Source organism: Pelmatolapia mariae, linkage group LG13, assembly GCF_036321145.2.
Source record: "Pelmatolapia mariae isolate MD_Pm_ZW linkage group LG13, Pm_UMD_F_2, whole genome shotgun sequence".
Classification (NCBI taxonomy): Eukaryota; Metazoa; Chordata; class Actinopteri; order Cichliformes; family Cichlidae; genus Pelmatolapia; species Pelmatolapia mariae.
Genome location: NC_086238.1, coordinates 18513602 through 18535038, shown reverse-complemented (window position 1 = coordinate 18535038; position 21437 = coordinate 18513602). Strand labels below are relative to the sequence as shown.

General features: G+C 40.6%; 1 protein-coding gene across 14 annotated transcripts; it reads right to left on the bottom strand.

Moving 5' to 3' along the window:
- Positions 1-1488: 1488 nt before the first annotated feature.
- On the bottom strand, positions 1489-20851 carry lrrfip2 (leucine rich repeat (in FLII) interacting protein 2). Of its 14 annotated transcripts, XM_063491179.1 has the most exons (26): positions 20678-20851; positions 19351-19496; positions 13712-13798; positions 13234-13293; positions 12579-12638; positions 12390-12428; positions 11059-11106; positions 10878-10946; positions 10596-10679; positions 10081-10137; positions 9646-9699; positions 9464-9520; positions 8998-9069; positions 8680-8793; positions 8189-8230; positions 6921-7052; positions 6454-6525; positions 5465-5635; positions 5284-5376; positions 4816-4908; positions 4044-4145; positions 3084-3216; positions 2785-2955; positions 2618-2697; positions 2405-2509; positions 1489-2316 (listed from the first exon to the last, which is right to left on the bottom strand). In XM_063491179.1, the coding sequence occupies exons 2-26, from the start codon at positions 19456-19458 to the stop codon at positions 2206-2208; spliced, it is 2214 nt and encodes a 737-aa protein (XP_063347249.1). In that variant the 5' UTR covers positions 19459-19496; positions 20678-20851; the 3' UTR covers positions 1489-2205. The 14 variants fall into 14 exon arrangements, with proteins under 14 accessions (XP_063347249.1, XP_063347251.1, XP_063347250.1 ...); XM_063491181.1 differs by lacking the exon at positions 9646-9699; XM_063491180.1 differs by lacking the exon at positions 11059-11106.
- Between the last annotated feature and the right edge of the window lie 586 nt (positions 20852-21437).

Here is a 21437-nt window from a genome sequence, read left to right as displayed (position 1 = left end):
CTTTAAATACATCTTTTGATTTCAGAGTTTCAAAAGTGGAAATTGGTGTAGACTCCCCTCGCTCTATGCATAGAGAAGCAGAAATCTAAAAGGTGTAATCCACTTTTTAAGATTCCAAAATCAGCTTCAATTCTTTACTCGCACATCGCAGTAACACAACCTGAAGTGAAGAATTCTGACAGCCCCTTTCATGTATTGCTTAGCAGTGGGATTAACGTGTTAAAAGACATTCATGGGAAAGAAAGTTTGACTGGAAACAACACAAGAAAAGCAGATAATATTTAATAAAAATGGTCCACAAAATTTGTAGTTTTGTTCTGTGGCTTTTTTGTAGCCTTCAGTTTGAGGGCAGTGGGAATGACAGGACACCAGATGTTAGCATGAATCTTTAGCTTGGCCATTGAAGTATTTTTAGCTCATAAAAGAATCACTAAAGGGCCATAATGATGGGCTTCATTTGAGGTTTTTAAAATCCTCTTGGTTTGAAACCATCTTTCAGGATGCCAGCAATTTGACCATAAGATGGCGCTATAATGGTTGGGTTGAACATTGAAAGAGTATCTGGTGTATGTGGTTAAACCAGCATTGTCCTTGTTTGGCCCCTGATAACATTTTGGGCTTCTGTTCAGTATTAGAATCAAATGAAGACCTCTTGGTTAATAAGAACAGCTTAGTTTCTCTTCACTGGCTCCCTGTTAAATTAATTTCATTTCTCCTCACATGAATGAGAAATGATCTCAATGGAGCCTCTCAGTCTCAGAGTGACAGCTTACTTCTTGTTCTAAGAGTATCCAAAAGTGGCACATCATCAGCCATCAGACCCCTCTCCTGTCAAACCAGCTTTTAGTTTAGGTTCAAGAGACAGAACTTAAGTAGGTGCACCTTGCTAGTACCAGGTTAGACACCCCTTTGCCTTCAGCACTGTATTAATTCTCCATGGCACGGATTCAAAAGTGCTGGAAACATTCAGCAGAGTTTTCGATCCATGCTGATGTGACAGCATCACACAATGATCCTACCTTGCAGCAGAAATCAGCCCAGGGGGCATTTTTCTTTTTAGTCTCAGTTTCCTGTTCTTAGGTGAAAGGAGTGGCATCCAGTGTGGTCTTCTGCTGCTGTAACCCATCTGCTTTAAGGTTCAACATATTGTTGCAGAAGAAAATGCTCTTCTGCACAACTTGGTTGTGACGAGTGGTTGGGTTATCGTTATCGTCCTAGCAGCTTTAAGCAGTCTGACAATTCTGTGACCACTGGCATCAGCAAGGGATTTTCACCCAGAGATTTGGACCCCCCTCTGTAAACCCTATGATGGTAGTGTGGGAAGATCCCAGTAGATCCCCAGTAGTACAACAGTTCCCAGTAGAACTGTTGTACCTAACATGTAAAGTGCCTTAAGATCTATGTAGAAATAATGTAGGTCGATTGTCCTACATAAAAAATAAAAAAATAAAATGGACTTCACACTTCTGTAAATGACACATTTATTTTCAAGAAATCTTTTAAATATTTGAAAAATTTCAAAGAAACCGCAGCAGACACAGTTGGTTTTATATATATATATATATATTCAAATAATAACTGCACCTTTATTTTTTTATTTTTTTCCTTTTTAAATACATGTACCTGTTAAAACAATTATTGTTTTATTAAGCGGTGCAGACCCCCAATCTCCTGGTGTGAAAAGGCACTTCACTGTGTGAGAGGAAGTCAGGAAGGTGCGGGGCTGGAGCAGCCATCAGGGTTGAATTGTTTAAAAAGCATCATTATACTCATTCATGCAACTTATGGAACAAAAAAACAAAACAAACAAAAAAAAACACACAACAAAAACAAAACAAAACAAAAGGTACAGTCAAGCACCCAGTCAGAGGGAAATAAATCTCATGGGTAACATGATGTAGTATAAAGCTCTGAAATTTTAAGTAGTGAGTAGAGAAATGTCCTCAGATGTATCTCCCAGCAACTTGTGTAGTTTTATTAGTCGTATTTCTGAGTTCATTCCCACACAAAACCAATGTCTCTGATTTAGGAAAAAAAAAGAAAACAGTTCAGTTCGTTTGCCTGTGCTACAGGTTTTAAGTGTTTTTGGTTAGCTACAAATCTCAAAGTGTTACAGCTGAAAATGGAAATGTGCTCCAGTCGCAATATGGCAGTCAGAGGTCTGAGGTGCGAATTTAAGGGCTTCTGTGGTGACGCTGCCTTGCCTCATTGCTGTGACAGAAGGGCATTCCTGTTGGCCTTCATTTTCTCAAGGCGCTTTACTAGGTGGTTGTTGGTCATCTCCATCTCCTCTACCTTATCTAAAGCTGTGCGCAGCTGTGGGGGAGCAGAGGGAGATAACACAGTCAACATTCTGCCACATCAGGTTTGTGCTCCGGGCTAAAACTGATTTAGGTATTGTTACCTCTCTTTGAAGTTTACGTTTTTCTGCTTTAAGTTCATCCTCGATTTTCTCTGCATTATCTGCCGCTGCCTTGTACCGGGAGACTTGCCCTTCAAGTCTGTTAATCTGGGGGAGAAAAAAAAAAACAAAAACAAAACCCGTAACGGATTAGTTTCCCGTTTTAGCCACAATACAAACTTTTTTACTGAGGTTTCTGCAAAACATTTCACTTACATTTTGTTCCATTGTACCCATTTCCTGTTCTGCTTTTGAAAGCTTGAATTTGTATTCACTAATCTGTCTGTTGGCATCTCCTACAGAGAGCAGAGTTTCAACGTTAAAACAAAAAGGGGTGGTTGCGGTTTAGCTGTCGTGTAGGTCAGGTAGTGAGGTCAACTTACTCTGCATTTCAATAAAGTGCAGGTCTGTACCGTTTTCCATCCTCTCCCCATCTGTGTACGAACTGTCCACCTTTGAGTGTTTCTGTTTCTCCTCCTCCAGCTGATTCTTCAGTTTCCTGATCTGAGCCAAAAGTTCGTCCTTCTCCTCTGCCAACTTCCGTAGCCTGACATCTACAAAACACAAGGAGAGTACATTTAATCAAGCTGAGAACTTTTAGTCTTTTCCAAGGAAAAATTGATGAAATGCCTAGCTTGCTGTAAACATTCCCACTATATAGGCAACAGGTGGTCCAACTCACCCAGTGGACCCTCTCCTGCAGACTCCAGCACCTGGGCGGCCTCCTGGGAGACCAAAGTGATCCCTGAGGATGGAGACTCATGGTTGACATCTCCGTTTGGTGTACCATCTGGGATGATGACCAGCCCATGTTTCTGTAGTTAAGAAAAAAAAAAAAAAAAAAAAAGCTAGCTGAAGCCTTCTTCTATTATTCTTTTTTTTTTTTTTTTTTAAATAGGATACCATCCCTGTGAGTGGGTGCTGTGGTTCCAGGATGTAACAGTTAATGATTTGTAGATGTTTAAACGTGTGGATCGAGACATTCATTCCAATGTTATACACCCTGACACTGCACAGGCTGCACTAATCCAAGCCTGAAAGCACAAACTGGACTGAAACAACAACTGCTTGATGAGAATAATGATGGCTTCAAACAATGTTCTGCTTGTGTTCTGACAGGTTTTGCAAAACACTTTAATATTATTGCAAAATTTGATGTTAGATAACGTCACCCCATCTGGCAGTGGGTAAAGAAACTTGACTCCAGTTAAATCTATTGTACTGTTACAACAACACGTCCTAGCAGTGTGCATTCTCATCATCTGAACTCACATTGCTGTTATTGACTGGTTTTTTTTACCATTCAGGAAAGTTACCATGTTGAGATCCAAGTACTACAGTGATAATGTTTGCATACATTAGGAATTTTATTTAATGAAACGCAGTCAGGGTCAAGAACAAATTCAGCAGTTACCAAAAGTTACGCACAAGTAGGAAGCAGGGGAACAAACAAAAAAACTACTAATTAAAATAAGTGAAACAGCAAAGAAAGCGGAAAGAAAAACAAAGCGGTGGAAGTAAAAAGTATAACAACAAAACAGCAGGCTTAGTTCCAAGAAGAACAAAAAAAACAACAACAAAATCCTTTGGCCAGCAACTCTTTCCGGTAACCTTTATTTTTTTTGTCATTCGGTTGACCTACCTCTCCTGCTTTGGATTTCCCCTTGATGTCAGCGAGCTCATCTCTGAGCTCATCTCTTTCATTCCTAATGCAATCAAAGTACTCTTTCTGCCTCTCTAGGGCCTGGCCACATGGATGAGAGAAGACAAGAGAGAGGAGAAGAGGCAGAGAAGTTGGATAGACTTTGGATAGACATGCAATGCCACACATGCTGGAACAAGACAGGTACCATGCACAAACATGCACTGTGCATATCGAACAAACAAGAGGGACGTAATAACAAACAGCACACGAGCAGAGGAGGACAAGGTGACGAGCTTTGAGGGTTAAAGGGAAAGATTAAAAGGAAAGGTAGAGCACAGGGGGTTGAAGGGGCACTGCTTCTGATTCTCACAAAAAACTATACATTAACACGATGCTGACTACATTAACAAATGACCAATTCACAGATGGAACATGCATCTCATGCTGCAATTTATGGACTTAATGTCTCTTAGAGTTCACATGACCATCCTTCCAGAAATGTTGACCACAGCAGGCTTTAACGCCGTGCCAGTACACTGTTATTGTTAGCTGAGGCCACACAATCAAACTGAAATCTGTTATTTTGACATGCAAAAATCCAAACCGTATGTGAATGGGTTCTGTTATGTGCTAATGCCTAAAGGTCTCCATCATGCAGAGACAGCATGAGAGGCCAAAGAGCTGGAGCGGAGAGGGGGACAAAAAAAAACCCCCACAGCCATCGATTGCCTCTCATGTTCTGTCAGAGCACCGGCATGGGACCTCCTACCGCAATCTTTTTGTCCTTCCAGTTTATCGTTTCCTGCAGGTCAAACACCTCTCTGGTGAGGGCATCTAACTTAGTCTGCATTTTCTGGCTCTCCTGGAGTGGTGTTGAGCAACAACAAGAGGACACAACACAGGACGGGAACAAAACAGGAAAAACTGAATGGAACAAAGAAGTGAAAATGCACATGTATACAGACAAAAAGACAGACACTGGTGAAACAGTGTGAAAAGACACTAATTAGAGCAGATGTAGCTGGAATAGGAATAGATATAGAAATGAATGATTGATAGGATATATGAAATGAGAAGAACTGTCAGAGCAATAGACAGGATCTATGGTAGAGGATGTAGTGGCAGGCCAGTGCCAATCAGTCCTTATCAAGCTAGTGCAGTAGTTTCCGAACATCTTCCGCAGCCAGTACAGACACATCAACACTAGGCTGAAAAAAAGTTTAAGGTTCAACAATACCTCTATAAGCTCATCTCTCTGGCGGATTCCCTCTTTCAGTTCTTCTTGTTTATGCTGGAGAACTGTACATGTGTGTTTTTGTCTTTCTAGATCCTGAAATCACAGACAGGACGTTTTAGCCACAACTCTTCTGTAAAAAGAGTTTGTGACGTTACAGGTTACCACACGGGAGATTTATCACCTTCGACTTTTCTTCCAGCTCCCTCTTCATCTCTGACATTTGCTCCTCCATCTCCTCTATGACATCTTTGAGTGTGTCCACTTGATAGATGAGGTTGGCTTTGTCGTTGTCCAGCTGTGCATTCGATACCATGGCTTTCTTGTACTTCTCCTCTACCTCTGTGAGTGACTCCTGATAAAGGTTTGCAACATGTTAATATGTAAAAAAATAAATAAATTATTGCACACTTCACCTACATGCAACAGGTGCGTTCTCTGGTATAAGAACAGCTTTTGTAACACATCAAACATGAAATGGCCAAACATGCTACACATGTTTAAGTTTCAGATTAATAAAAAGATATTTAAAATACAAAACTGCTATTAAAAATACTGAATATGTAATTTGGGACTATGTAATGCACAAATGGTGAAAATGATCACACAATAATAAAAATGCCTTCAACCACTTTCAGCAGTGAAATAAGGCAGGGTCTCTGAAAAAACTATGAGTGCACCAGAAAGCAGAAAACCAGTTAAAGTGCACCAGTTGTATCCAACTATCAAGAACATAAGATTGTTAGTAAACTACTCTTATCAATAAAAACATACAGTTTCCTTCCTTAGAGGACAGGAAGTTGCTGTGAAAGTCAGTGAGCCAGAGGGCCATTCAACCCTGTGCCAAAGAAAGCCTGGGTGGAAGAAATAATTTGAAAGAACGACTGATCTGTCAGCAGGTGGAGCTTTTACTCTTCTTCTTAAGACTTTAAAAACCAGCACTAACTGAGGGAGTGTCTTCATTTAAGATCAAAACAGGAAGAGGGAGAAGACCATGCAGAAATAAAGGGTCATTGCACAATTCTGACTGGTAGCAGGCAAAGAAACAGCTGTGGTGTTAGGAGCTACAGGACAGACTTCAAGGGGTGTGAGTGGGGAGGCAGTGTGAGTTAGTGAAGTCATGCTGCTCCCAGAGGACAAGAGAAGACATGCTGTGAGCTCAAGCCCCTCTACCTTCAGCTCTTTAAGCCCTTGCATGTACCGCCCTTCTACATCCTGAATCTGGTCCTTTAGTTCATAGATATCCTGTAGAGCAGATGGAGGGAATGGTTGGGGTGAACTGGGGCATCAGAGAGGTTGGGGAGTATAAAAGGGAGAGACAACAAAGCACCCGTGCTGCCATGTCAAACAGTCCAGCTGACATACAGATGCCCACTTAGAGACAGACAGTGTCATGGGCACATGTCCCATCCAGTCCTCCCATGCGCACACACACACAGAAAACTGGTTAAAGCAGACACAAAGAACAGCAGGAGGGCAGCAGAGGCAACGCTCCAGAAAGAATATGTGTTTACGTAAAAGGCTCAAAAATACAATAATCAAACATCCAAAATCAAATTGGAATTTCATGTGCTAACTTCTAATCAGTTATTCACTAATTATTAGAGAAAAGTGACACTATGTGCATTTGAACTTCTTACCCTAAGTTCACTCAGACTGGTGTCGGGGTCGTAGGCGCTGCTGGTGTCTGCGCTACCTCGACGTGATGAGGTACCACCCAGTGATGCCAGGGTGGCTGCCGAGAGGCCTGGGGTGGCACAGCGGGAGGATGGCTGAGGACATAAAGTACCCCAAACCCCAGTGAGAAAAACAAACGCAGCACAGCATGATGCAAAGCAATCATCTGATACTACATGGCTCTTGAGTAATCCTTTTCTATTCAAATCCACCTGAAAGAGAAACCAGCTCAGACTCCCAAACGGCTGTTTGTATACACTAGGTTACTTTTATTCCCATTTTTTGTGCTTGCATGTAATACAGAAAATTAATTCCCAGTGGAATTTGATTTATTGACAACTCAGACATTACATTTAATTTTTTTTAAATTAACTTTGTGATGAGGAGTGCAATAGCTGCAATCAGAAACAGAAATGTGTTGGGTGTTATTCTGCTCTCCACATTCCTTTGTATAATTGTACTATAGTTGTTCACACACACACACACACACACACACACACACACCCTTTCTTAGCGCTACCTGGTGAAGCTGTATGTGCGATCTGAAATGAAACACTCGCTAACCCTGCCTTGCGTTGATGTGAGATAACATAATAATAACATAGTGAGGGTGACACACATCCTGGCACCTGTATGCTCTACCCAGGATGCACCCTTGCCTAAACCAAACAAAAGCCTCTCTAACAGTGAGAAATGATCCGATGGAGATCATCTTCTGGTGTGCGCTACATGTCTGAAAAGCAACAATATTCCGACCTCAATCAAATTTGGATTCATTACTCCATAAAACCTGTTGCCACTGATTTTCGGTTCGGCTCTTGTAACCTGGCATACCTCAGTCTTTTCTCCCTGTTCCCCTTACTAAAGAACAGCTTCTAGACAGCCACACTTCTGCTGAGACCATTTCTGAGGCTTTAGCGAACAGTATGTCAGATGCGTTTTTGAGGTCCTGTGTCAGGTCTATGCCCTATTTCTTAAGGACCTCTAAGGTCTGTCATCTTCACCTGTTCCATTTTTTGCCTGTCAAACTGTTACATTAGGGCATTTTTCACAGTTTCAACTAAGAAAAAGAGAACAAATGATTTGTTTTTGCTTCAGGCTGCTGGCAAGACGTCTGTTATGTGTAGAAATAATACTGGCTATTATGTGTATTTTGCACAGTATCCCCAAAACACCTTCATTGGAGATCATTTAATGCTTTGCTTAAGAAAAAAAAAGTAATGGCACTTACTCGACTATAATCTGAATACTGCTTGTCACATTTTTCATCCAGCTGCAAAGAAAGAAAGAAAACACCCCCCATCAGTTTAGTTCATATTCATGCAATAAATTAGGAACATACAACCTGTATGGTCAAGCTTGAAGCCGTTTCCTCATCTGTAAAATCAGGCAGTTTACAAGTTAATATGAGTTGGGTAAAAGTGCTGCATGTTCACAAAAACTACAGAGCTGACAGCTGAAAAAGGATCAAGACACCAATACATTAGATACCCAGCAGTCCATGCTGCATTCACAACCACTGCAGTGGCCCACAGCACCCTACTATCAATAACAGATAAATTTCCACCCAAAAACAAACAAACAAGAAAAGTGGTATGAGTTTTAAATACCAAATATAATTTTTAATCGTGCGTTAGCTACTTCTGTCATTTTTATTTGTAAGTAATTTGTGTTAGACTCCATTCCCAAGCACACCGTCTGGATCTTTGTTTGGTCACTTACAGCATCCAAATCTGGAATACTCAAATCATCAAGGTCAGACACAATACTGCCTCTTCGGTTGGAGCGGCTGAAATAATCAGCGGCCGACTCACTAATGTCCGAGAAGTCAGAAGACTACTTACAACAGGCGCAGGATGAAGAGAACAGAGAAAGAGGCAGAGACAGAATAAGAGAGGGACATGAGACAGGATAAGTACAGATGAGTATTACATTAATGATGTGTATTGAGCTGAATCTCTTGCCCAGTAATAATACAATCAAAGAAGCAAAGGCGCTTAAGTTTACTGGCACATCAACTACCCCATTACTACAGCTCACCCCGCTGTCCCTCCTGCCTCTGCTACCGCGTTCCTGGGACACACTGCTGACAGTGTCATCATCTGAGGAAGACTGACACAAATACGCACACATACAAACAGACAAACGTCACAAAATGAGGAATGAATGTAATTTCATACATCTCCATGCCAAAAACTTTCTCTAACACATCTTGTTCAAACAGCAACTGACAGAAATCGAAGTCTTGGTCTTAAATAGAATTGATTTACTTTAAAGCAGCAGTAAGAAACCTAATTCAATTTTATGCATTTAGGATAATTATCTCAGATGCATCAGCTGGACCCAAGTTAAACCTTGCTACAACTTCTCAACCTGCACAGAACTGGTCACACAATGTCTGTCGAAAATGCTTTCCTGAAACGGTGAGAGGAGGTGAGGAGGAGGCTGTTAGCAGTAGGTTTTTGGGTGCTCTCATGCAGGCTGGCGGTGGTTTTAAGGTGCTCACCACAGGGCTGCTACGAGTGGAGCTGGCTCCAGAGGAGTACCAGCTGTATTCAGAGGGCTGTGGATGGGATGAGGAGGAGGACAGGATCAGCATGGAGCCAGACATCACACTAATGGCATAACAGTAAACTGCTGTGGGATGACAATGCAAAAATAACGTGGTTCGACAAACAGAAGACTTACAGCTCTTGAACTGTAGCCTGAGCCGTAAAGGCCAGCGTCGTCGCAAATAGAGGCCTGAGGGTACACGTGGGAGACAACGTAGGACTCAGCAAAACATGAGAGCAAACATAAATCTATGACGCACTAGCTAAACAGGCTAAACAGACTCTCTTTTAGCCATGCAATAAACAAATACTTGGTTTTCCAACTTCAGCTTGGTTTCAGTGCTCCACATCAGAAGCCTTGGCTTCACACAGACTTCTGTCTTATCTAACCGAAGCACAAATCTCTGCCCACAGATAAGTGCGCAGAGAGTCCAGGAGCTAAATATAAGCAGACCCAGCCACACTGGGCATCCAATCTCATGTACGTGGCTGTGACAGAGGGGGAAGGTCTGCCTCTGAAGGCAACTAGAAGCGTGCAGAGATGCTGGCCACTTAGAGAACAAAAACTGACCGTGCTGTAGCTGCGAGACAGCCCTGTGCCGGAGGTGCAGGGTGAGGAAGTGGTGGCCTGTTGGAGAGGAAAGGAGCAGGGAAAGGTCACCTTAGAGGACAGAGGCAGACCATTGTGGAAAAGTGAGGTGGTGAGAGAATAAAGAGAAGCAACGAGTGGAAACAGGACGAATGTTTTGCTGAACCTAACACATTTAGGACTTTGAGCTCAAAGTGTGATAAGACATGACATGTCCATTTAAATAACACCCTGGTCAGAGTAATTTACATGAATTCAAATGATTTTAAGAAGTGTGGGTATAAAGTTCTGAGCAACACTATGCGCCAACTGGTATGTTTCTCTCTACCCTGATTATTATGACACACAAACAATGCCCCTTATTGCAAATATCTAACAAATATGTAACACATAAAAACTCCACTAAACGACACCATGCAGACAGGAATAGTCAGCTTCAGTTGGCTCCATTTTCAGTGAGTGTCTGTCAACTAGAAGTTGCACAGCAAAGGACCAACCCGATAGGTAGAGGTGGAGAGAAGAGGTGGTGGTTTGGTCTTTGTTAGGCTGGTGTAGTTCCTCTGATCGTGGTACAGCCCAGTCTGGAAGGATATAACCACCAACAGAAATTTCATCCTCTGGTGTGTGTTTTATTAACACTTCTTGATCTATGCGCCACTTCACACAGTGATGATGAGTAAAGGGTAAAGTCAGCTGCCAAGAAAATACCACTGCAAGCCACCACAATGACTCTACACCATCTCCATGCTTGAGATCACAGCCAAGACAACAACACTGACCAGAAGGTCTTTCTTTGAGGACCGGGATGAAGCCTTCTTATGGCTATGCAGATCATTGTACACAGAACTCTGTTCAACACAGAAAAACAATGCAAAGAGAAAGAAAATGCAGCTGTAATGGGAAACAGGAACTTCAAGAAAAAGAAAGTTATAAAGAATGGCGAACACCTAAGTTTCATACAGTGGAGCGTGAACTCTTGAGCACAGAGCTAGTAGAGATGCCATCAGACTGAGGAGGAGAGACCACAGAATTATGATCGGATAAAGATTAAACAACAGCAACAACCAAACAAAAAAAACATCTGGGATGCTGTTAGGTCAACTTCTACAAATGCATGCATACGTTTGGTGTACTAGACACATAACTGTGTTTTGAAAAAGCTTTTGGTAATGCTGTACTGTACACCCTGCTATTCTTACACAGTTTAGAATCTGTGACTTTGTTTCTTTGTCTGCCAACTCATGCAGTACGACCAGGAACTGAGCAACCAAACTTGACACGCACACTGCCACTCAGGGCCCACAAGGTTCTTATCCATTTCAGATATGATGTTGTCATTATATCACCTGGCAACCGCCTAACAATGGGCATTTATGTGCCTATAACACCTTTTAAAAGCATTGTATCATTTGTATTTATGACAAAATCCTCTCTCTCTCTCTCTATAGATATCTATCTATCTGCAAAACTTCACTTGTGTGTGCTATATTATGAGGCCATCAGGGTGCCTGTCAACAATCTAGGAAAACTACTAAAATTACATATAACCTGTAACGTGACATTATATTGCCCTTATATTAGCTACAACACCTCAGGAAAGCACTGTATCACTTTTATTTCACAGCCAAGACCACAAGCAGGGCAAACAATACAGTACTATGAGCATATACTAGTGGGTAGAAATATACCATTATGATATCTAAGAACCAGTGTCAATGTGCATGCATTTCCAGCACAAAGAAAAAAAGAATTTAAAAGCTGAAAAATGTCACACCAAGTTTTCTTATGAATTAATCAGAATCATAAAGCCAGGCATTCAGAAAATATCATGGTGCAAACTGCACTGAAAAGGTATTTCAAGATTAGTAGATGAGAAACTTCAACAAAAAAGGTAACTACTCTAAAACAGTTGCCATCTAGGAGTTAGATCTGCTTGCAAAAATAAGGTTAGGTGAATCTACTATTTAGCCTTCAAACTACTCTCACACATATGCACAGAGAACAAACCAAGGCATCTTTTCTACGGGAACTGGATCGACTCTTAGACCCCAAGTCACGTATTCCTGATGACGATGACTTAGAATAAAAAAAACATTAAAAAAAGATAAGCAGGGAATTTCTCAAAGAAAACTAAAGCAACAGTCAATACTGTCAAAATAAAACGCAGTTCAGCCGAATCTTAATATATATAACAACTGGTTTCCACACAAGAGCAACGGCTTTCACACATCAGTGTGCCCCTATGAGTGTGCAGACTTAATAAACCTGGCAGGGGTGTATTATGTACGCACCCTGTAGCTGCGGACTGACGTGACATCATCATCCAGCCCCTGTTAATGTGGAAATATGGAGTCACAGTAGAAAAGCAGATAGAGAGAGACACACACATGAGTGATGAGAGATTAACTGTATGCCTAAAGGGGAAATAAGAAAAGGAAATAGAGGGAGACAAAGAGGAAGTATATAGGGGAGATACAGACCCGCTGATGACGGCTGCTGGATCTACTACTACTAGAGGCTCTGGCTTTTTCTGCGTCAGCCTAGATTCAGGAAGGAAAGTTGGAGTGAAAGCAGAGAGATCACTGGAACACTTGGTTGCTGTGCAAAGCCCGAGCCATTCAAAATAACCTCTGCGTGTTTATCACCAAATGGGTGTCATAAACATTTGCAAATGTTAGCCTTTTCAAGCAAAACAGCAGGATTAATGATAAACTAGACATGCTAATATATTACAAACCTTTGTCTCATTAAACAGCACACAGTGAAAACCTCTTTTCTGCATCAACACACCAACACACAGATTAATTTCATGCAGAAGTAGTTCATAAACATTTAAGACACTATCATTTCTTAAGTAGCTGGAGGAGTACAGCTAACGGTCCAAACCGCCTCCTTACATACAGACTCACCCACTCTAAATAAAGTCAAAGGCCAAAGCCTGCTCTCCAAATACACATAGTCACAGATTACGGTGTCTCCAAAGCAAATACACTGTTGAGGCATATTTCCACAGTGAGGTACATAGTAGTCAGCGAGTCAAGTGTAGCTAAATGGTCAGGGTTGACTGGGACTCAGTCCCACACAACAGGCTGTGTTAGTGGAAATGGAAGCAACAACACTGCCTCACTGGCCTACCATCCACTGGTGGATCTGACCCCATTTTCTGCTGCTACTGCTGGATGAGCGGTAAGAAAGCTGGGCAGAGGGAGGAAATGCCAGGAAAAACATACAATCATATTTCATTCAAAACTGCTGAAACGGAAAAACTGGGTGACATTTAAACCAGGAATAGAAGATTTTTTGTTGATTTGTGGACATGCAGCACTTTCATTTTTTCTTTCCATGGGTATATTTCTGTATGTGAACTGTCACTGTAGACTTTCTTTTATGCTATAAAGCCAACAGCTTGTAGATCGTCTGCTGTGGATGCAGATGAGCACTTTGCAAACAGGAGGTAGCGACAAAACATTAAAATGTGATTAGCAGAAAGAAAACAAGACCAAATGCCATAGTAAAATTACAAAACATTTGTGCTAATAGACACAGCAGTAAATCAAAGTACCTGATGGACTGAATTACAGTCAGAGTATCTTTGCCTATCAGGTCCACTTACCTCTTTCTGTTGCCGTTCAAGTTCCCTCATTCGGATGTCTCTTGCCTCTGCCCGAGCCGCCCTCTTTGCTGCCAGCCTCGCCTCCGCCTGTGACACAAAACATGAACACACCTGTCAATCTCAAATGGAAACTTATAAAAGGTAAAAAAGAGACAGCGGAGCTGCAATAAAAATAATCACACTGTAGAATTTACATGAGTATGTTTGGATATTGAACCGTTTCCTGTAAAAGAGAAGGCACTCTGGCAGACGTGGGTTGATTTCATTTCTTCACACTCACTTGAAGGTTGTGCTGTCACATAAGATGAAGCCCTGCTTAGTTTTAACAACACATCAACAATAACAAATCACCAAAAACGACCTAGTTTATGGATCTACCAGGATGATATAGACAAATTAGCGCTTATTTAAAAAAGAAAATAATAATAAAGATAGATTTGTTTTTATTTCACAAACACTGCTTTAATCACACAGTAGAGACCACTCAATGTAACTGTAAAATGATCTGCTCTGTAAATACCTTACTCTTAAGCAATATCAAAGATTTCTCTATTGAACTTTGTTTTGCCTCGACTAAAATAACATTAATATTCGCTGATTTTGTTGTTGTTGTTTCTAAACTCAAATATTGCTACAGGTCTAAAACGTCTGTCTTTTTACGGTATGGAAACTTTGCAGAGCCCATATTACATTGTGGACCCTTGCGGACCAGCTTCCTCTGTGACACAGCTCCCGTTGAGTGCTTGGGATGCCTCATCCCCACCAACATGTGCTAACCATTAGCTTCAGGAGGGCTAATTTAAAGCCCTCACAAGGGGAGATGCCGATAGCGCACAAATAAACTGAGAAGCAGAGCAAATAGAAAAAAAACAAACAAACAAAAAAACATCATGAGTCAGCCTGAAAACAATTTCACAATATCCAAGTGACCCTGAAGCACAAAACAGCTATAAATAAAAGCTAACCTGAATACCAAAACTCCTCTTTTATTGCACAATTTGTTGTAGTGAGTCAGATTATAAACAGGAGATAATTTTACAGAGCATGGAGGCTAATGTGAGCAACCCCTTCACAGCTCCGATTAGACACAGATGACTATGTAGCCTAGCCTTTCATTGGGTACTGAATACTAACGGCATACCAAACATGCTCTGAAACTAAACATGCCACAAACAGAGAATGGCAAACTTGTTCGTGAAACTAAGCTCTTTATCTCTAGCTAAAAGGCAGTCCATAAATACTGGGGGTAGTGTGTACAGTATCTCACTGCAGACAAACACTGTCAGCATTCCAGCAATTTCTTATCTCCACTGCCAGAATCGAAGGCCTGTGGACATATGCTATTCCCGTTTCAATAATAGCCTGAAGCGCACAAACACAATTTAACAATCTTGTTTAGCAGATGAATTATCTTTTAATCCTAACAACAAATACAAGCTAGAGATGTTCATATCCAGACATGTTTTAATAGATTAGTATCAGCTAAAATACATCAACCAAACTCTGATCTTGTCCTTGCTGCATTTCCAACTAAAGCCTGCCAGTGTTCTCTTCTTAAAAGACATTAGGGATCAACACTGCAAGCAGTTCACTGCTCTGTGACTGAAAACCAGAGTGCCACTGTGAAACATTATTTGGTCACAGAAGTGACTCAACTCACACTCAGGCTGGCAAAATTAGTTAAGTTCCAACAAAAACAAACCCATTAGTCCTCCTTTCTCTTTGCTCATTAGGAAAGATGCACCACTGACTGACATCTGCAAATAAGATGACATTTACCAATGGAAGCGGCTGATGTTTCTATCTTCCGTTTCACACCAGTGTTCAAAGAGAGAGTGATAAATACAGAGTTCTTTGTTACCCCCACACAAATGGAAAAGGGGAAAGACAGAGAGAAAAAAAAACCCAAACACACACCCCTAAACACACAAAACAAACAATAAATAAACTAAATTAGCAACATCAAGAGCAGCCAGTTTTTTATTTTCAACATTGTTATCAGGCCAGACCTTCACAATTGGCACAACCATACTAATTAGCAAAGATAAGTACCTGTTAGTCAGCGCTGACTTTCACTTTCACTGTTTAAAATGACAACATCATTGGCTGATAAATATTCCAAATTAAAACATTTCAAATTAAGCCCTGTTATTGCCTGGTTTCTGTCATTCCTGCAGCCTGTACAAAGACTGATAGCGATGTAGAGGGAGCAATGAGTAGACAGCAAGTAGACAGTCTAACAGCACAGTTTCAAGAATTAATTTTGATTAATAATAGTTTACCAACTTCATGAACATATAATAGCAACTTCAATATTTTAAGCAAGTCGCTCATGAAAAATAAGTTGTGGTTTGGATGTTCAGTTTTATTTGGGGATACACGTGGTAGCCATGTTTTTGCCAGAACAAACTTTTGACTTATGGTAAACTTAATATCCTGCACTGTGATTTGTACAAGGTGAAAAAGGAAGTAAAGTTGCAAGTGTGTAAGAGAGACCAAATGAGAAAGCAAATGAGATGGCTGGCCGTGTGCTCTGCACCTGTTGATCTGTCTGACAGTATGACCTGCTCTGCACAGCAGCACAGCTGAGCTTCTCTGTCTGTCCTATCTATAGACTGGCCCATCCAGCCTTGCTCTCTGACTGCCACATCATGGGCCTGAGAAGGTAACCCGAGCAGTAGAAGTTCGCCATTAAACACTCCTCCTACACTTGAGGCAATAAGATTAATCCACCATATGGGGATATTCACCAAAATTCAGGTAATAAGAAATGTAACAGATGGCTCCTTTTCCTCTGGTTTATGTCAAAGTAAAGTGACTTGAGTGTTGCGAATGGTGTTGAGAAAACACTTCAAGACATCTGAGCTCTCTGAAAATGTGAAACTTATTTAAAAAAGAAGAAGAAAAGAGCAGATTAATCGGTACATGATCTATAAAATGCCACTGTAAAACCTGAAGCAAAACACACACTGTACAAGAAGTTAATGTAAATGTCAAAGTTATTGTAAAATTAAAAATAAGTATGTGGAATGAGGAATCTCTAGTCAAGGTTACTGTAATTAAACCCCAATTCTCTGCAAAATAAAAAAAAACAAAAAACTTTCAGTCTGTAATAACTGGAAAATGTCGGGCTGTGAGAAACTGACCAATAACTTTTTAATCACCTACAATTCTGAAGAATAAATTCAGCAGTAAATGCTGAAATTTATGTAATAATATTAATATATAGATAACATACTGTACATTATCGCAATCTGAAATGAAACAGTCAATATCGAGCTTTTTTAAATTGACCTTTATTTATGCAACAATCTGCTAAACAAGATTGTTATGTTGTGTTTGTGCGCTCCATAGGAGACTCAATGCTACATTTACAAGAGAGGTCTGTTTGAGCTTGTTTTAACTCCAGTGGAAATAATTATGATAGCTGATTAGTATGTGCTCTATACTAGTCCTGTAAATAGCAAACCACCAGGTCTCTGCTCTCTTTGAATTATACTCAACTAGTCCTTGAAAATGCTCACTCCTCTATGTCTTACTTTTAGAAATCCAAATAATAATTGTTAAAAACTGGTTTTAATGGGGATAGGAGTGGTAGTGATTGTATCCCAGCAGCCATCCAAACGCTTATGAACACAGACTGTAATAGGTGCTTTGTTCTTTGAACTCTTAACACTCCTAACCATATAAGGAAAGTTGTACACTTTCCATTGCAACAGCGACTTGGTGATATCACAAATGAAATCAAATGGACTATGAACTATAGTTTGTGCACAGACACTCCTCTCTCTACATCAAAAAAGACGTGCATGGCTTTGTTCAAATACTTGACTCCTTAGATCCCTATCTGAGGGACAACACCTATGAGGTGGTAATCTAATTCTAATACTTGGCCCCTGCTTGATTTGTAAGCTGCCAGTATTCCAAAGATTGAGTGCCCAGTAATGTAAGGGGCCTCAGAACTAGTCTGGTGATGGTGCAGGCTCAAATTCACAGTCACTCTCAGTCGGGGACTGTGCCAAGACTTTAGACTGGTCGACTTTCGGCTCTCCTGACCACAAGGTAGGAGCTGCAGAGGTTTAAGAATCTGGGCAGGTGGTGACGTGAAACAAGTTAGACACTGACCCCTTGAACTCCCTAAACAGCCTAATCTCTGGTTAGCAGCACAAAGAGAATGAGATTTAGGACCTGACTGGGAGGGTTGGATGACTCATGTTTCTATGATGAGCCTGCGTAACTATAAAGAGAGCAAATGGAGCCTTGTGCTTAGAGTTCAAGAATGAGGAACTGCACCATTTTCGATCATCAAAGACTTCGCTCTCAAAGGTCAATATAAACATCAACTAAAGGCTGATATTTACCGTTAGGTTTAAGCTTTTAAAGGCAAGAAATTATCTGATTTAGCCTAAATTTTACAGGAAAAAAACCTGCAGAATCACTATTACATGCAAATATGAATATAAAGATCCCTTTAAAAACTATTTAAAACAATACAACAACAACCAAAAACAATATTTGCTTTTTCTGCTGTTATCCACAATATTGTGGAGAAAAGTGAAGGAATGAAAGGCTTGTAGTGGAACAAAATGGAATAATCCCAGGGCATGTCGTTACAAGCCAGGCAGCTTTTTTCTTTGCCTGTGTTTTTCCTTCGTGAACAAAAACACTACAAGTGAAGTCAACCTCTGTGGACTCCAAACAAGCCGTCTTCACTTGCTTGGGGTGAAACACACAACTTAACTAGCAAAACACAAATATCCATATCTAAATATAGATATTAAGGTTTTTGATAATGCAACTTTGACCACCACACTTCAAATTAACATCAGTCGCCCTGCAGTCTTCGTACACCTCTCTAATTCAACGTGCTGTTAAACTGAACTGATAGCTAACCTAGTCTGAAACCTGACAGATCGCATACAAGTTCTGCTGAGTAGCCTTTGGTCTCAACTTTCAGCCAGTTTTTTAAAAGACAACACAGGAACATTAGTAAGGTCAACCAGGTTACTCTAAACCTGGGCTCTAAAATTGTTAGCGCAGTTTCAAATGGTGTAAAAGCTATTGGTAAATACTTTCCACAATCTCTCAGGCAAAAAGATAATTAACATTTTTAATTCTTTTTGTTTGAATTCACATAAATGTAAGTAAAAAAATGCTTCTGTCTTCTTGAAATGCTTCACATTGCTGAAAAATCATTAAGATGACCTGAGTTTTTTCTTTGGTTTAAGTAATTGCAACGATACAATAAGGGTTACAAAAAGTAAGTAGGCACATGCATTTACATTATAAGGCTTAGGCAAAAGATTTAATCGCCATGTTCAGTTTAAAAGGGCTCTCACAAACCATAATGGTGCTTAGGCAAGCATATGAGTACTGACAATGCTCTTAAGAAACTACTTGGTAGTTTTAAAAAGTGATGGTTCTGTTGCCCAGGTTAGCCACCCTTAAACTGACAAATCAGTCCTCTGTCTATACTTGAAGCCCCCATTATCTCAACGAGGATAAACAAGAACATTTGAGCTGAATAAAAATCAGATTTGCATTGATTCAGATTGCATAAGGGGAACCTTTTATGGAGAAAGCATCCCAGGTTCATTGCAGTAAGCTTCAAAATTAATGTAAGTGATGAATGACCTTACCTCACGAGCAATGCTATTCAGCGCTTCATCCTCTGCTGAGAACCGATCTTTTAGAGGAGCACGCTTTCTACCAGTGCCTTGTGTCCCCATGTTAGTACTGGAACTCATACTGTGTAAGCCCAGGAGATGGAAACGTGTGTTAATTCCTGGAGGAACAAAAGCAGATAAAAATAATTTCAACAAGTCAGTAAACAAAGTCAAATGATAGAATAATTAGACATATGCCTTTTGGCTGTGTTTCACTGTGTATGCTTTCTGCACTCCCAACTCAGACACTTCATATCTCTTATTTTCACTCCTGCAAAAACAGACCCTTGTATGGCACCCACAAGGGCTTTGGATAAACACTTGTGACTGACATGAACCAGCTTTAATGTGACATGCATATAGAAGGAGCTCTGGTAGCTTAAATCAGCCGGAGATACCAATCCAAAACACAGCATGATAAAGTGTACAGAATGAATAACACAATTAGTTAAAAAAAATCTACAAACAATACCTGTCTACTGATTACGCTTGCATTTTAAGTTGATGTAATGGGTATTCCACATGCGTTGATAGACACAAGAGTAATATTAGAGTTAACATTATCACTAGACAAAAGCCCACTGTGGATGGCTGGTACAGACACGGGGGGGAAAACGCCTAGTTTAGGATCTGGCTGAGTCAGAGGATCCAAGTGAGACATGAGCACTCCATGCAGACGTTTGATGAGCTAAACCGCGTAGGTCCAAGAGTCAAACGCACTAGTCACAGACGCCGCAGGCAACTTAACGAATACTGATCCTTGACAAAGAATAGGGTGATTAGCCACCCATCATTAATCAGCTGGGTTAAGTTACCACCCACTAACAAAGCTGGAATTATCCCCTAAACCATGTCATATAAGCAAAATAAGGCAAAATAACGGCCTCAGCTGGGTTAGAACAAAAGTAATGCAATGAAGTGAGGCAATGTGTTGCTCCTTAGCGTTAGCTACCAGCGTTAACTACTGTTAGCTAGCTCTTTGCTGAGCTAACTGGGAGTGCTAACTAGCATTTCGTCGTTCCCGAATTCATATTTGAAAAGTTCCCTTATTAGGTTCTCATTGAGCTTTCAGTCCAGCTAACGCTCTAGAAAACGAGAACTATTTAGACGTGTCCATCCCCCGGCAATGACCCCCACCCCCCCCAGTCCCGAAGACCTACCTAAAGCTAGTTCACTTGTTTAGCTGGGTAGTTAGCTTGGATAGCTAGTGGGGCTAACCTCGACTCTCCAGAGACAGACAGGGCAAACTGGCACTGATCCTCCAGTCATATTTCCCAGCCCCCCAAAAACAATACCTCACCTTCGCGACACCTTTAAATAACCCGCGATACTGTCGAGGTGTTATCCCTTGTCTCCTGGAGTTTCAGGGGTGAGCCATTCGGGTTCTCTTCAGAGATTGTTAGTGTTTTTGTCCGCAGTGACAGCTGTCATCAGTCCGCCTTTCCACCGCTCCTCACTGCCCTCCTTACCCAGTTTCCACACACACTGGTTGGTTCCAAAGGACCCGGATGTTGGAAAAAATTAGGGTGTGATGCTGCGTTCACGTCCCGCAAGAGCAATCAGAATCTTAACTTTTTTCAAACTGATGCAGACCTTCTAGTTTTCGTATTACCATATAATAATTTTAGGCGATAAAAACATTTCTTTCTTTAAACGAGAAATAAATCAACCCTCTTGTATTGTTGTTACTATATAAATATCCCTTTGTATTGGACAGTTTCTTGCTTTGATGAGCAGGCTTTGTTAAGCTTGCTCACAAATGATTATATGATATCTGTAAAGCTTGTATCTTTTAGCCCATATTTAAGTACAGTATAAATTTAATGCAGTTGAAAATGTAGTGTAGAATATATTGTATGTAGACTTTTGCCAAAGTATTATCTTATTCAAAAAATTCCATCCAGTACATGTTATTATTTTATATTATTATTATTATTTCTTTTTTATGCAATGTTATATTTTTAATTTCAGCATTTACTTTTTTTCCTTGTCAGAAGTTTAGGTTGGCCTTATTGATGGGGCTTGGGGGTCCAGACCCACCCACTAAAGACGGTGTACCC